The sequence below is a fragment of the Populus trichocarpa genome, chromosome 9 (assembly GCF_000002775.5).
Source record: "Populus trichocarpa isolate Nisqually-1 chromosome 9, P.trichocarpa_v4.1, whole genome shotgun sequence".
Lineage (NCBI taxonomy): Eukaryota > Viridiplantae > Streptophyta > Magnoliopsida > Malpighiales > Salicaceae > Populus > Populus trichocarpa.
Window position 1 is genome coordinate 9,215,076 of NC_037293.2, and position 16,103 is coordinate 9,231,178.

The following is a 16,103-nucleotide window of genomic DNA, read 5'->3' on the forward strand; positions in this document are numbered from 1 at the left end:
TAAATAACGTCCAGATAACAAAAAAAAAATAAAAATAGAAACATTATAAAGCATGGTCCACAAAAAATACCAAATGCAGGCTGTGTGATCAATAATCAAAGGTTATACCAATGACTGATTTCCCAGGAAGGAGAGGAGAGGGAGAGGGAGAGGGATCAGATTTAATAAACCTTGAAATCGACATTGGTTGGTGTCTGAAGTTTTAACCATCCAATATTTCCATTCACAAGAAATGTCCAGCAAAAGTCCAACACCCAACATGTTAGGCCCTGTAGTGGTGCCCCATATCGTCAACCACGACACAAGCCCACGATAAGGACTCGCCAAGCATTTATTATTCCTCTTCTCTGTTCATACTGCACAGCCGATTTCCATGACTTGTAGAAATCAAACAGCCGATAAGTCAACAGTCGACAGAGAGAGTGTGTGAGAAAAACGCACGTGCTAGGCCTTTTTTTTTTTTATGCACAAGTGTCGGAATATTAAATTAATTCGTGTTTTTGCATTAAAGAGCACCATTTAATACACACGGTGAATCGTACTTTCTCGTTCATATTCATTCGTGAGTCGTGACAACTGCCATGGCCTTGGCACACAATTCCATAGCAATTTGGCGAAAAATGTGAAACATGTACAGCTGGGGGCATGAAAAGCTTGGCACAATTCGAGTATCCATTCCCCACAATCAAGCTTGAGGAAATCACACACAAACAATTGCAGAGTTTTATATCACATTGGTTCACGACTCTAGAAAAAGGAAGAAAAACAAAAAAAAGACATGGCTTTTGTTATGGAAAAATTACCATTCCGCTTTCTCTTTTTACCTTGGTTACAGAACGTTGCTTAAATTTTCATGTATTATTCCCAAATCCAAAGGCATGAGCATGCATGGTAGACGACATTTTCATGGATTATCCCCAAGGCATGAGCATGCTAAGAAACTTTATGATACAGGTTTCAGAGAGATAGCAGTCATTCCACTTCCCCTAAAAAGCTTCATATTGATCATGGACCATAGACGAAGTAAATTTCATCAACATAATTGGAAAAAAAAATACTCACTCCTTCATTGCAACATCCAGTTCCAAAAGGGCTATCATCCAAATGGCACAGGAGTCACATGCCTCCAATCCCACCGTTCTACAGAAGGAAACAATGATCTTACATAACTGAGCGGTCAATTTGCTTATCAAAAAGAATACAGAGCTGACATTTTGATTGCAAGGTTACAGACATTATAATATTCGTGTTTCCTCATTCACCACATTTTTAGAAACCTAGCATTCCTCGTATAGGAGCAGATGGCAATAAAAGACCAGATTATAACCTGAAACACTATGGACAGCCACTTTATGCAGGTTGCAAAAGAAGTTTCCATTGTGTTCCATCTGCTGTCGCGTAAAACTCCATATCTGCATAAAAAGCCAATTCAAACAGAATAATCCACGTCCATCAACCATTTGGTGTTCTAATTACAACAACATATCCTTTCACATGCTGTTGTATCAGTATGACCATGCCAAGAATGACTTGTAAAACAGACATTTTGAAGTATGCAACTGTGATTGCATATTTAGGATAAAATTTTAACAGGTGAAGCATTAACAAGACCATATCATCTGAACATTTGTTTTGACAAAAAAACCCAACAAAACAATTTCGACAACGTCCTGGCAGAAACATAGTAATGAACCAGGTAGCAAAATGGGAAGTGCGAGGTAAAGTTTTGGACCAGGGCCTGGCAAAGGGTTACTTGAGGACAGTGAAATGGACATGTGTGCTGGTATTTGGTTTAGATGCATGACAAACAGAAAGAGTGCAGGTTATATTCTATTGTTTGAGTTGTCCAGCACCCACATCCATGAGAGCAGAAATGCATCTAGGCTAACAATGCATTATCAGATCTTAATCTTGACAACATCCATTGACAAGAACAATTGTGCAGGAAAAAGGTGTAAAAAGTAAATACCTCAGGAAACTAAATCAATTACATTAGTGATATTCAAATTTGAAACTAAATCAACTTATATTTCCTTATTTAAACTCAGGAAAAAAACAATAGCAAATAACATGCTGAAAACATACCCTTAATATTCAGGATACAGAATGTGCTTGCTTGGAAGCTCTAAATCAGTGTTGGTAAAGGCCAAGCAATGATTTCTCCCTCTCCTCGACCCTCTTCCTTGCAGCTTCCCTAGCTTTAAGTGCCGCCTTTTCTTCTACAGATACAGCCTTTGGCTTTTCATCTGGCCTCTTCCTCTTGTTAACAGCAAATTTTGAAGGAGCGCCTTTAACAGATCTTCTAGGATTTAAAGAAGCTGAAACTACCGGACCAGGTGGAGGGCCACTTTGAGCAGCGACTTTATTTTCTTTTACCGAACTGACAGCTGATGCTGGCAAAGGCTTTTTAAAACTGGATTCTTTATTCCTGGAGCCTGATGAAATCCGAACCGCAGCATACGCTTCTTCTTGCGTCACCCACTTGCCTGTCACATAAATTCTGAGTTAACATGCATAACTAATCTATAATTTAAAATCTTGTTGTGAACATTAGGGAGAACCAGAGAAGACTGAAAAAATTCCATTGTACGACCCTGTACCTATAGCATCAGAATAGTAAAAGCCTGAGTTTGGATCATAGTGTAAACCATTGCTTTGATTGTAATAATAGCCTGAAGTGCTGTCATAATCCCACTCTGTCATCATTAAGAGCTGTATCAGTTTGAACACTAAAACAATCAAGACATTAAAATTTCAAAAGCCATTAATAGGACAATGCTGATTGAAGTATCAGAAGGGTGTAAAGAACAAACAAAATACAGCACACAACTAGTATACTATAACAACGTACAGGTACGTCACACAAACAAATGAGGAGAGAATCCTCAATAAAATAAAGAAAAATACTCACTGTCAGTTGCAAAGAATTCTCACCAGCTCACAAGGCTCTCTCCTCTAACCACTCATTGAAGTAGTATACAAAAATGAGTCAACGTCCCTTTTATACTTGTGCATAGTTGGTCACAGAAGTCACTTTTCTTAGGTCCATTTCTGAGTAACAGCTGGATGTGGAAAATTACAAGTTTAAAAGATGGATGGCTGCTAATGCTTTTGGTCGAAACTGACTCCTGGCGTGGCTTTTAATGCTATAATTGCTGGCTTAGCAGTGGAAAATGGCTTAACAACTAGCTTTATTATAATTCAAATCAGTTTTTTGCTTGTGTGTTGACTCTCAACACTCCCCCTCAATGATGATTCTCTACTGATGCTAACCATGTCACTGATCATGACATCTCCAATCAACTACAGGATGTCTCTGACTTTGGTTCAGAAGTAGTTACTTGGTGTAGTAAGAGACAAACAATAGCTTCATTATCAAACAAACAATGAAAGCAGAATATAGCGCAGCAGTAATGGCAGCACAAGGTCTTTACCAACTGGTTGATTATGCAATCATTGGTGGCTTGGCAGTAGAAAATGGCTTAACAACTAGCTTTATTATAATTCAAATTAGTTTTTGCTTGGGTGTTGACTCTCAACACCCCCCTGAACTACAGTTCTCTACTGATGCTAACTATGTCACTGATCACGGCATCACCAATCAACTACAGGATATCTCCGAATTTGGTTCAGAAGTAGTTAATTGGTGTAGTAAGAGAAAAAACAATAGCTTCATTGTCAAACAAAAAATGAAAGCAGAATACAGAGAAGCAGTACTGGCAGCACAAGAAGTCTGGTTAAATCAATTGTTGAAAGGTCTTCACCAGCTGGTTGATTATACAATTCCAAGACACTGCAGAATTGGGCAGCAATCTATTTGGCAAAGAATCCAGTATTTCATGTGAGATGCACGTGGAAGTGCATTATCACTTTTTGAGAGAGAAAATATCACGTGGAAAGTTAGAACAGCAACAAATTAGCATGGAGGACTCAGTAACTGATTATTCACTAACGGATTTGATGGACAACAATTTTGCAGAGTTTCAATTGCAACTCGGTTTGCCAACAAGAGAGTTGTCGTCTAGGGAAAATATTGGGAGCCAACACTGTCTCTAAGCCTAAAGATGCAAAATTCAATTTCAACTTATATGTTGCTAGTTGTGAAAACATTTTTCATACTGCATAAGCCAGCCATGATAGTAAACAAAGTCAACTAAGAAGCCAAAGTTGCAATCAACCACATACACGTCAACTGAGAGTGGAATTTCTACTATTCATATCCAGCTCATGCTAGCAACCAACGTTAAAAAATGGGCACTTGGTAAGCAAACTATGGAAGTATAAAAAGGAAGCATGGCTAATTTTGTCTGTGCTACAGGTATGTGCAAGATGAGTGGTCCAATTTTTCATATTAGTGAAATTATGGGCAATGAGAGTACATAAAGCCTACCTAGTCCATGAGTATTTTGTGTGCAATCTTTGTGTTGCGCTCCAATATATACATATAAAAGTGGCCATTGTTCTAGTTACTCCACACCTTAATTGCCTAACAAAATGAAGCACCCGGTGGCCAACTTCATTTAGAAAGAAAAGTATCAGCACCAAGAGAAAGATTTCAAAACATGAAAATATTATACGGGGCTCAATCATGGGGTAACAACTAACAACTACAAATTTACCATGCAATATGCAAACTTTTCTGGCAGTATAAAGGACCTGCTGGTGATATCAAATCAAAGCTCTATAACACTCTAACAAAGCCAGATAGACTCGAGTCTCCGTTATCGCAGTCCATTCCTTAAATAATCCAATGCCCCTAAACTTGCTAATGCAACTCACTAAACTACAATATAATGATGTCTAATACTCAAACCTACACCGATGCTATCACAACCATCATTGAATTGTCTCTTAAGTTTCAGAAGATTCTTGCTACTTACTCTCTTGACCATCTTCTTGTATATCCAATGCACGAAGACTACTTGCCTCCTTAAGATTCGCCACATCCTTTTGATAACTCCGATTTGCTTTCTATCAAACATTCAAAACAAAACAAACATTAATCAGTCTCATCAAATCATTCATGAATTACACAAGAAACAAGAAATAGTAATTATCACTTTTTTTTATTAAAAAAAAAATCACTTACAGCTTCGATCTGCTCGAGAGCACGGGCAGCTTCTTTCTGCTGTTTCTCCTTGGCGATGTTATCTTTCCGCATAGAATCAAGCTTTTTAGCGACATTATCTTTGTGGCGTTGGCCAAGTTCATGGTTTCGGATACTTGTAGGGTTGTTTGATATAAATATCTTGCAAAAATCGCACCATTTGTTGCCTTGGCTTACCCAATACTGCAAATTTAACCATTAAAAATAGCTCAAAAATCCAAATTAAATTTTGAAAAAAAAAGGTTTTATTTTTTACTTACCTCCGTCATGATGATTTGGGAATTTGATTTTGATTTTGATTGGGGAGACGGAGAAATTTGCTGTTTTGAACCCTAATATTTTCTGGGGTTTTTTTGACCCAGGTCGTTCTAAATCTCTTTTGTCTTTCTAGTTTGAGGCGAGCGAGCACGGCTGTGGAATACGGGTCGTTTGATTTCGTCTTGATTAATAAATAACTGTAATTACCGCAGGAGTTGAACCGGTGCCGACTCATTTTCTTTTCTTTTCTTTTTCCTGTTCAATTTAGTCCATGTATCAGCTGAGAACAATGTTTGATTCTAAATATTGTTGGAATTGATATGTCATCATGTTTTTTAAACAATGGCTCGCTTCTGAGAATACTGCTGATTTTCTTGTTGAATGATCATTTATCATGTTTGCTTACATTAAGATCAAGTAATGTATTTACAATATTATAATTTAAGAGGGAAAATATCAGCCTAATTAATTATTAGGTTTTCCTCCTCAAATTTCAAATTGTTTTTTGAAAGAAAGAAAAAAACATATACATAGAACTCAAGATTTCTCAATAATAAACAAGCAAGGTAACTATCAAGAAATTCATCATAATTAATTTTAAGAGGTGTAACTCAACTGATCAGATTCTAGATTTGTTCCATAAAGATCACCAGTTCTAGTCTTACAAACCTTAGGGCCACTGAAGGCTTACATGATAGTTAGCTTCAGGGCTCGTGGGATTAGTCAAAGTATATGCAAGCTGGTCCGAACACCCACATTAATCTAAAAGAAAAAGAAATTCATCGTAATTAACCCTGAGGGATGTAGCTCAACTGGTTAGGCCATAAATTTACTCTCTAGAGATCACTAGTTCGAATCTCACAAACTTCAGGGCCACTGAAGACTTACATGATTGTTAATTTCAAGTCTTATGAAATTGGTCAAGGTACACACAAGCTGATCCGAATATCCACTTTAATCAAAAATAAAATTCATCCTAATTCGACAAATTTGTTGCTTGTGCTAATATTTATTTATTTATTTATTATTCACCATAGTTTATTGCAAGCAACTATTTATTTATTTATTCACCAGAGTAAATAAAAGCCCTGGGAGTTAAAACCTATATATCCAACTCTCAACTCATAGGTTTTCTGGGAAGAAAATGTGTTGGTCTCAAAATTTGTTGCATATCAATTGGGTTTTTTCAATTATTCATTAAATCCAATATAATTTGAGAAAGCCAAAGTTTTGCTCTAATGATATATTGTTATACATTTAAATAATACTCACAAAATAATGGCTATTTCTTTCTTTTGAAAGAGGAAGTAAAATAATTTCATCAAAACAAAATAAAATTAATCAAAATAATAATTACTTTCAAGTCAAGAAATAAAAAAAAGCAGCACTATAGGCTAAGACTTCCGATAAAATTTATGGCAATGTCTTGACAAGATAAATAATAAACAATTAACCGAGAAGAGGAAGCAATTGCAAAAATTGTGATTCAAAAACTGGTATGAAAATGTCTTGAATGTTAACGAAAAAAGAAAAAGAAAAATGAGGTGTGTGGTGGGCCCACACGCATTAACAAAACAGTTACACCGAACCAATGCCATCCCATGGAAGTGATGAGATCAATGGTGATTTCACCGGAATCATTCGCGGAAATGATGATTCCGGAACTGAAAACCCCACTTCTTAACCAAACTACTCCTACTTTCCACCCTTTATCACCCTGTCTTTCCGCCTCTTCCACCTGAAACAGATCCCTCCCCACCTGCAAAAACCCTAAATCCCATGGATGAGTCCTTCATGTTAATGCTCTCGAACCTCCTCCACCTCCACAACTCCCTAGACTCGTCAACTTCCTTCCTCCCCTCCCCTTCTTCATCCTCCTCCGCCTCCTCCCCTTCCTCCCTCCTCTCGTCCTCCCCTCCTACCCCTCTCCTCTTCTTCACCCTCGCTTCCCTCCTCTCTTACCTCGCCTCCCAAAAAAAACCCACCTCCACCAAACCCCCCTCTTCCACCTCTATCACCACTACAAACCTTGAATCCTCCTCCTCCTTCTCCGTTTCCGCTTTCCGGGCACTCTCCACTGAACACATCTGGTCATTAGAAGCTCCTCTTCGTGACTCCCAATGGAGGTCAATGTACGGGTTATCCTATCCTGTTTTTACTACTGTTGTTGATAAATTAAAACCCCATATTACTGCTTCTAATCTTTCTTTACCCACTGATTATGCTGTTAGTATGGTTCTCTCTAGATTAGCACACGGGTTTTCTGCTAAAACACTTGCTTCGCGGTATTCTTTAGAGCCTTATTTAGTTTCTAAGATTACTAATATGGTTACAAGATTGTTGGCTACTAAGCTTTACCCTGAATTTATTAAGATTCCGGTTAGTAAACGGAGGTTGATTGAGACTACACAGGCATTTGAGGAGTTGACTTCTTTGCCTAATATGTGTGGAGCTATTGATGGGAGTCCAATTAAGGTGAAACGTGCGGATATTGGGGGTAATATGTATAAATGCCGATATGGGTACTCGTCGGTTTTATTGCAAGTTGTGGCTGATCATAAGAAGGTGTTTTGGGATGTGTGTGTGAAGGCGCCAGGTGGGAGTGATGATGCTAGTCATTTGAGGGGGAGTGTGTTGTATAATAGGCTTGTTTCGGGTGATGTTGTGTGGGATAAGGTGATTAATGTTAGGGGTCATCATGTTAGGCCATATATAGTTGGGGATTGGTGTTATCCCTTGCTGTCATTTCTTATGACACCCTTTTCACCGAATGGGTCTGGGACTCCTTCACAGAATTTGTTTGATGGGATGTTGATGAAAGGGAGGTCAGTAGTGGTGGATGCTATTGCATTGTTGAAGGGAAGGTGGAAGATTTTGCAGGATTTGAACGTGGGTCTTGATCATGCACCACAGACCATTGTTGCTTGCTGTGTTCTGCATAACTTGTGCCAAATTGCAAGGGAGCCAGAGCCAGAAACTTGGAAGGATCCAGATGAGGGTGGTGTTCCAGCAAGAGGGCTTGAGAACGAGAAGTCTTTTCATTATTTTGGAGATAGCCTGAGGCAGGCGCTGGCTGATGATTTGCACCAGAGACTTTCTTCAAGATAGATTTATGCTCTTATGAGAAACTGTTTTGCAGCCATTACTTTCTCTGCAAGGATAAATTCTTTAGTAATTCTAACCCAATTTAGATGACATGTGGGTTTTCTTTTGCTTGCTTATTTGGCCTCTTTTGGAACGTTTTAGATGTAGGTTTTCTGCATCATTGAACTCCATATGCAATCAATTCTCTGTACTTCATAGGGTGAGCTAACTTGGAAATTGAATTCTCTAATCAGAGAAAAGTCAGATAACCGTAGTTGGAGGTATCAGTACTTGATTGTTACTTGTATTGTTGCTCATTAAATGAATGTTTGTTTTGCTCGAGTGTGACTTCCTTTCATATCCTGGGTTCTTTTGCACAGATGGTGTTTGCTGTTCTGATGCATTGGTGAAGTAATTATTCATGCATCAGTCCCATATCTTGACCCTAGGTGTTTGCCTTGCTATACATCCTTGATGTTGTCTTGGGGAATCTCTTTTTGCAGATTCTTTAGCTGAAGGAACCAAAGCCTTCAGGTAAGGTATCCCATCACCCGATAATGGCAAACAGAGTTCTTGGCCCAAAAGCTAAATAATGCTCTGCCAGCAAGAGCAGCCATCTGTTTTCAGGTGGAGATGCTGTGAGTCTGCAGCAGCAGCAGAAGTGGCCCTTTTGCTTCGTTGCCAATCTGCAACTACTGTTTAACCGGAAGTTGAATTATATGAATGATGATTCAGGTAACATAGCAATTGTTTGGTTTCTCTTGACGCCTAAAAGTTATCAAGTCTCGTTCTTAATTTATTCTTCACGGCATGGACCGTGAAATATTGAATTTGCTCTTGTCAGTACGGGATAGCTAATGTGGAACTATAAAGCTAACATGGCGACCACTGTGAAATTACATAAATCCACCAAATCCTAGTAAATTCCCTTCCGTGGTTTTATTCTTTTCTTTTCTTTTTTTGAGAAAAATTCATTTCCGTAGTTAACAACATAATAAGAAAAAAGGAAAGTCACGGGTGCAGTTCTCAAATCCGTTACTATTGGCGTTAAGCATGGCGTCGCGCACAAAGAAGAATTAAGTTTATTCGAGTATTGTCTGCATGGAGGAAAATCTAGCGTCTTTGAGGCATTGAACTAGATGGCCCAATTGCGTGAGAGAAAAGCTTCAAAGAATACTAGCATGTCAGTACGGCGTCACAGGAAGAATGTTAGCTTCAGCGTCTGCATGTCCTTTATCTGGCCAATGATTCTTCGAACCATAAGACCAGCAAAAATATCATAACCAATGGCTGAAATGCCTGGGGAGTTGGGAGACATGGTTCAGCCTCGCTTGATCTAAAGAATCAGGAGCTTCCAAAATGTCCCCGATAAGCAGCTCTGTTTACACAGATCACATACAAGCTTGAAGGGCAAAACCCTGTGGTAACAAGTTAACAACACGAGTGTAAAACTGGGTTTGATAATTTTATGACATTGATCCACAAGAATGAGATTACAGCACATCTACAACCACAATAAACGTGGCATGCATTATTTAGACAGCAAAACTGTATTTTTTTACCTCATGGTAACCATTCCACAGAAAAAGTTTGATCCGCACTTCCTTCAGCAGAGTCATCATCCCCATAATTTAAATACGGGCTACAAAAAAAATAAAAAACTGTTCCCATATGGTTCACTCAACTTCATGGGACATGGTGACTGGTGACGAAAACCATCTTCAGGCGTTGCGCGCAAGTGATTGATAAAACATTTTAACATAAAGTTAACCGATGATCTCCCGAAAGCTGTATGGCTCAGTTCCAAGTCCGTCCAAATCAAGGTTTCAAATTCGTAGGAATGCTTTTGGCACTACCATGCAGTTGTTGCTCAAGGTTCCTGGAGCCGAGAAGCAGAAGTATTCACTGTGGATGCGAGATTGTATTGTGCATGTGATGCTGAGGTGGATTATAATGCGCCAAGGCCAGAATAGATTGAATAAGAGACAAGCTACAACATGTTCTTCTGTATGCAATATTATGCTATGACCAGGAGCAACACAAGCAGGAAAAAGAAAAATAGAACTAAATGCAGTAAATTGGTGTTGCATCATATTGAGTATAGATAACATAGTATGCACAGTTCATCATCATAGTTTTATCTACAATTCTTGTGAATAATTGGCAAGAAAATATGGGGATACGAGAATGTGAAACTGAAGTCCATAACATCTTGAGGTACCAGAAAAGCAAAGAAACTGAAATTCAGCTTCCTTCATCAGGCCCTTGACAGGACAAAATATGTCCAGTGAACATTGATAGAAGATAGAATGAATTATCCATCATAAAGTCTACTGGCCAGCATTGGCAGGAGCTGCACCGCTTGGAAGAAAGCCATCCTTGGCCATTTCAGTAAGCAAATTAAAAACTGCATCTATGTTCCCTTCTTTATGGTTGATCTGAACAAGTGCTTTAGAAAGCTCTGCATCTGAAAGCTTGCAGCTTCTCAATATGTCCCTTATAACTAGATTCAACTGCTCGTCCATCCCTTCACTGTAAAGTGCCTTAACCAGAGCAATGATGGTCACAGTATGAGGAATGAAACCAAAATCAACCATTTCCTTGTAGAGTTTATGTGCCTTATGAACATTTCCATCTCTGCAATGACCATGTATAATGACATTATAAACCGCTTCATTTGGCTTCTGGTTTCTCTTAATCATGGATTCAAAAACTTGATCTGCTTCGTTCATCAAACCCTTCATACAGAATCCCTTTATGAGAGCCACGACACTCTTAAATTCAATATCACTACAACTTTCTATCAGTGTATCATATGTTATGCCATTTGGGATAGACTCGTCGTAAAACAACTTAAGCAGGAGCCTCTTTGCCTCCCTTGTTCGAGCTTGCTTGTTTAGTCCATTAATAAGCACATTGTAGGTGACTGTATCCGGTAGAAAGCCCTTTTTTATCATTTCATCATGCAAATTAAGAGCCTCATTCAAATCTCCTTCTTTACAATAACCATTAATCAAGCTTGTATAAGTGAATTCATCAGGAAGCAGACTCTTATTCAACATCTCTTGGAACAGATCACAAGCTTCATTCAGTCTTCTCTGCTCACAGAGACCTTGGATAAGCGATGAGTAGGTAATGGCATCAGGTGAAACACCCTTCTCAACCATCTCCGCATTCATTTGAAATGCCCTGTCCAACTCTTGGTATCGACAAAATCCAGCTATGATAGTACTGTAACTTACAACATCTGGGGACAAACCTTTACCCTCCATACCTCGTAACAATCCTATGGCCTCCTCCATCCTTCCTGAAACACAATGTCCATTTAAAAGGGCATTATAAGTTACAATTGTGGGCGGGAAACCACTTCTAATCATTTCATCCCAAATACGGTAAGCCTCATCCATGAATCCCTTTTGTGAAAACCCATTGATCAATGATGTGTACGTTACTCCATTCGGACGAAGACCTCTAACATGCATCTGATCAAAAAACTCCATTGCTCGGTTCAAATTCCCAGCCTTACACATTGTATTAATCAACGAAGTATATGTAACAACATCAGGGGGCAATCCATTCCTCAACATCTCTGAATGCAAAACAAGCGCTTGGTGAAAATTACCCACTTTGCAATATCCATTTACAAGTGTATTATAAGTCACCCCATCAGGAGCAAAACCATTCCGATCCATCTCCGCAAGAACCCCACTTGTCTCCTCTATCCTCCCTACTCTGCACAATCCATTAATCACCATATTATACGTAAGCAAGTTTGGCTCCAAACCTTCCAACCCCATCGACCTCAACAATTTAAACGCCTCATCTATCCTCTTCAACTTACAATATGCACCAATTACAGTATTATATGTAACCACATTCGGCAAACATCTATTTCTCTCCATTTCTTCAAAAAACCTCAACCCCATTTCCAAATTCCCCGCTGCACAGAAACCCCTTATCAAAATATTATAACTGAATACATTCAAAGAAACCCCACTTGCAATCATTTCCCTGTACACTTTCTCAGCAAATATAACTGGTTTTCTACACCTAACTATTGAATCCAAAATTGCATTGTATGACAAAACACCAGGCATAAACCCATTAAGCTTGGCTAAATCAACAATATTCAAAGCCTTTTCAATAAAATTTAAGTAAGAACAAGATTTTACCACTAAATCAAAAACAGCAGAGCTTGAATTACACATAAAGTAAGTATCTTTAAGACATTGAAAGAAATAATTACCCTTCTCATCAACAGAATTTTCAGCCAAGTCCTGAGCTAGATTTTGGGCTGTTTTATAGAGCTTGAATTTGGTTAAAATGTGAAGGGCAATGCATTTACAGTGGGGGTTAAAGAATTGGTGGGGTTTAGCAAAGTTAATGAATTTGAGGGTCAGGGTTCGATCATTTTGGGTTTGGAGAAGCAAATATGAAGCTAATTCAGGGGTTATTTGGGAAGATATCGAATTTAAGTGGTATGGATAGCGTTTGAGGAGGGTTAGGGCTTTTTCTGCTAAAAGGGCATCTGTGGGTGAAGAGAGAGTAGACAAAGAACGGTAGATTTGGAGTCTGGGTAGGGACATTTTGGGAATTTGGAGAATTTAGGGTTTTGGAGTGAGCGGAGAGAAGAACCAGTGAAGAGGTTGATTGATGGAGCTCTGATTTTTAACTGAAGGGTTTAAGAGAAGTTTCCCTCTCTCTCTCTTTTTACGAACGACGAGTAGTCATATTAATGACTTCAAGCTGTAATTTGTTTAGATTTCAGTATTTTTTTTCAAGTCTTAATAGTAATTATGAGCGAAAAATATGAATCAATTGGTACAAAAATAAAATCTGAGCGAAAAATATGCAAACAACTCCTAGAATTTTTTTGTCGAAATATCTTAAAGTTGCTATAGAGTAATTATAAATAATTTTACTTCACAAGAAAAATAAATACAAGAAAGAAAGAAACAAGAAATAAAATAAAAAATATTTTGAGATTAGATAGAAATATTCTTATATTTTTTATGAGTAAAATAAAATTTTCTCTTTTATTATCTATTTTTTTAAAATGAACTTATAAAGTAATGGTAGTTATTCCTGGAATATTTAAAATTTTTCAATCCTTGCTTCTTCAAAAAGAAGTAGCAGTTCATTTATTCACAGCAAAATATCTTTTTAAGATTAACTATATGATACATTAACAAAATATGCGAGGAGGTATTTTCAACAGGGTATAAAGATATTTTTCTATTTTTTTTAGAACAATAAAATACATTCATTTTTCTTAAAAGTAAAATTCAAACAATTGATTTCTAGGGGTTTTTTTGAGATTTCACATTTTTTACAATAAAATTACCAACTTACCCTTAGAATTAAATTTCACACGGGCTTGTTTATAGGCAATTTCAGATTTTCATTTTGACTTTATGTTATAAGCAGATTAGTAGCGCTATTTTATATTAATTAAAAATTATTAAGTTTTTGAAACTGTCAGGTTCATGCTATGCATGTGGTTGCGCATGAAATGGTTTCTTCATGCTTTAATGGCACGAATGATATCCTCCGGTGGTAAAAGATTATCTTCTTGTCATTAGATTCCCTACGATATCCTTTTTTTCTATCACCGGTGGGTGTTTAGTGTTTCTGGATGGATTTTGACCGGAATCATTTTTTTTTTCTCTTTTTTTTCTTCAAAATCGCATCTGGCAATTAAATTTTCTAAGTGGTCCCTTTATTAGGGATATTTGATTGTCAATCCTCTATTTTTTTGATTTGTTATTTTTATTTTTGTTTTGTTTTTTTATAAATTTTTATTTTGTCATTCAATTTAAAATTTTTTGTTTTTTATATTCGAACATGGTATTTTTTCTTCATTTTTTTTTATCTCTTTTATAAACATTCAATTGTTTTCAATTCCATCCTTTAATTAAAATATTTAGTTTTTTATTTTTTATTTTGATCCTCATTTTTTGGGGTGGTATCTTCTTTTAATTCTTTTGCAAACTTGATTTTTCTTTTCAATTTAGCCATTCAATCCAAAATTAGCCACCCTTAAAAAATTGATCTTTATTTTTTTAATTGTCATGTTATGTTTATTTGTGTGATTTAATGTTTTTTTTTTAATTTTATCATTTGACATTTAATTTTTTAAGATTTGGACTTCATGGTTTTTCTAGATTTGATGCTTCTAATTAAATGGCTTAGGTCATGAATTTATAAGCTAACATGGGTTTTCATTTTTTTTATGGATTTTTTTTTTTGATTTTATTACTTAACATTGATTTTTTCTAAAAATAGGTTTCAAGGTTTTTTTTTTTGGCTTTCACGGTTTATCTTAAATAGATTTTTTTTTTTCAATTTGAGGATATGATCTTTTCCGTCTAGTCTTTCTCAATTTCTAAAGTAAATATTCCTGTACTATATAAACCAGCGGCAATGGACAAGGGAGACAAGGCGGCGGCAGAAATACCATCGGAGATCATTACTGATATTATTGTACGACTACCCATCATCAAGGGCATTATCAACAGTTCAAGCGTTTGCAAAGTTTGGCACAATCTGATCTTCGGCCAGCCTTATTTTGCCGACATGCATCTAAGAAGGTCTTCTTCACATGAAACCCTACGATTTTCATTGCTTGTAAGTTGTATGATCGTATTAGTAATTTTACAGCAGATCGCTATAGCTTGCTGGTAGAGTTAATGAACAACAAAACTATCCTTACTTGTCATTGAAGCCTCTATAAAACCAACATGGATATTTGGAACGACAACAGTAACCTCCGCAAATGGTTGTTACCTTCAGTGGGTCCGTGCAATAGATCATTGCTTTATTTCTATGAAGAACTCTGTCCTGATACTTAGCTATGGTATCCAATCCGAAGAGGGTTAGTTGTTCTCCCCAAAGCCGAGGAAAATACATGTACCACACAAGTTCGTGGATATGGATATTGCACGGAGACAAACCAGCACAAGGTTTTACGTATTATGGAAAAGCCAAGATCATGAAGAATAGGATTTGTTCCATATTCGTACTATGATAATGTATTCTTGGTCACTTTCAATGGAGTTATGTATTGGTTTGTTGCATACACCGAAATTCTTTTTGATCAGATTTGTTCTTTTAGAATCCGTAACCAGCAAAATCGACAAATTTCCTACCATCCCAACTTGTAACTTCAGAACTGCTCCATCGACCTTGCGAGTTCAAGATTGCCTGGTTGTATGCCATCTAGGGTCCTCGTACGATGGACATCTTAACATATGGTTAGTGAAGGATTATAACGGTAATGAGGCTTGGACTCGAAGTTGCTGCATCAGCAAAGCTTAGAGAAGGTCTATTAGAATCTTTATGGCTTGTACCAAGAAAACTTTTGAGATTTTATTCATAGCAAGGAACATCACCAGAAGCTTAGGATTAACTGCGTCGTCAACTCGTTGACAAATTAAATTGGAACAGGCAATCACTTTCCAAGCTTTATTTCTCCTATGGATGTTAAGAGGGTAGAAAACTTCACAAGAAGCTGAGGATCCATGTGTTAGGTCACTACTAACTACGCTACGTAAAGAAATGATGGAAATTGGATAGCCCTAGACGAAGACTAATGCGCTGGTGTGCTAGTATGAAATCATAATTGAATATCCATGAATGAAGCAAAGTCGAAGGC

General features: G+C 37.2%; 3 protein-coding genes across 5 annotated transcripts; 1 reads left to right on the plus strand and 2 right to left on the minus strand.

Annotated features, from left to right (window-relative positions):
• Positions 1 to 1,042: 1,042 nt before the first annotated feature.
• On the minus strand, positions 1,043 to 5,538 carry LOC7457519 (zinc finger protein ZOP1). Of its 3 annotated transcripts, XR_002983869.2 has the most exons (7): positions 5,368 to 5,536; positions 5,090 to 5,290; positions 4,881 to 4,971; positions 2,601 to 2,696; positions 2,086 to 2,486; positions 1,328 to 1,412; positions 1,043 to 1,140 (listed from the first exon to the last, which is right to left on the minus strand). XR_002983869.2 is itself a non-coding variant. In XM_024609136.2 (6 exons), the coding sequence occupies exons 2-5, from the start codon at positions 5,209 to 5,211 to the stop codon at positions 2,131 to 2,133; spliced, it is 681 nt and encodes a 226-aa protein (XP_024464904.1). In that variant the 5' UTR covers positions 5,212 to 5,290; positions 5,368 to 5,538; the 3' UTR covers positions 1,043 to 1,412; positions 2,086 to 2,130. The 3 variants fall into 3 exon arrangements, 2 of the variants coding, with proteins under 2 accessions (XP_024464904.1, XP_002313098.2); XM_024609136.2 differs by having other exon boundaries at positions 1,043 to 1,412; positions 2,601 to 2,712; positions 5,368 to 5,538; XM_002313062.4 differs by having other exon boundaries at positions 1,043 to 1,412.
• Positions 5,539 to 6,909: 1,371 nt separating this feature from the next.
• On the plus strand, positions 6,910 to 8,791 carry LOC7490014 (protein ANTAGONIST OF LIKE HETEROCHROMATIN PROTEIN 1-like). The gene has a single exon (XM_002313802.4). The coding sequence runs from the start codon at positions 7,145 to 7,147 to the stop codon at positions 8,471 to 8,473; it is 1,329 nt and encodes a 442-aa protein (XP_002313838.1). The 5' UTR covers positions 6,910 to 7,144; the 3' UTR covers positions 8,474 to 8,791.
• Positions 8,792 to 10,518: 1,727 nt separating this feature from the next.
• On the minus strand, positions 10,519 to 13,159 carry LOC7490013 (pentatricopeptide repeat-containing protein At5g39710). The gene is made up of 2 exons (XM_024608525.2): positions 12,696 to 13,159; positions 10,519 to 12,389 (listed from the first exon to the last, which is right to left on the minus strand). The coding sequence occupies exons 1-2, from the start codon at positions 13,033 to 13,035 to the stop codon at positions 10,780 to 10,782; spliced, it is 1,950 nt and encodes a 649-aa protein (XP_024464293.1). The 5' UTR covers positions 13,036 to 13,159; the 3' UTR covers positions 10,519 to 10,779.
• Between the last annotated feature and the right edge of the window lie 2,944 nt (positions 13,160 to 16,103).

Coding starts and splice junctions, on each gene's coding strand:
- LOC7457519 (XM_002313062.4), bottom strand. Junction 4,972..5,089: donor CTCTCGAGCAGATCGAAGCT/GTAAGTGATTTT, acceptor AATGTTTGATAG/AAAGCAAATCGGAGTTATCA. Junction 2,697..4,880: donor ACAAGAAGATGGTCAAGAGA/GTAAGTAGCAAG, acceptor TAATGATGACAG/AGTGGGATTATGACAGCACT.
- LOC7490014 (XM_002313802.4), top strand. CDS start 7,145: ATGGATGAGTCCTTCATGTTAATGCTCTCGAACCTCCTCCACCTCCAC.
- LOC7490013 (XM_024608525.2), bottom strand. CDS start 13,035: ATGTCCCTACCCAGACTCCAAATCTACCGTTCTTTGTCTACTCTCTCT. Junction 12,390..12,695: donor AAATTCTGTTGATGAGAAGG/GTAATTATTTCT, acceptor GTTTCTGTGCAG/CGGGGAATTTGGAAATGGGG.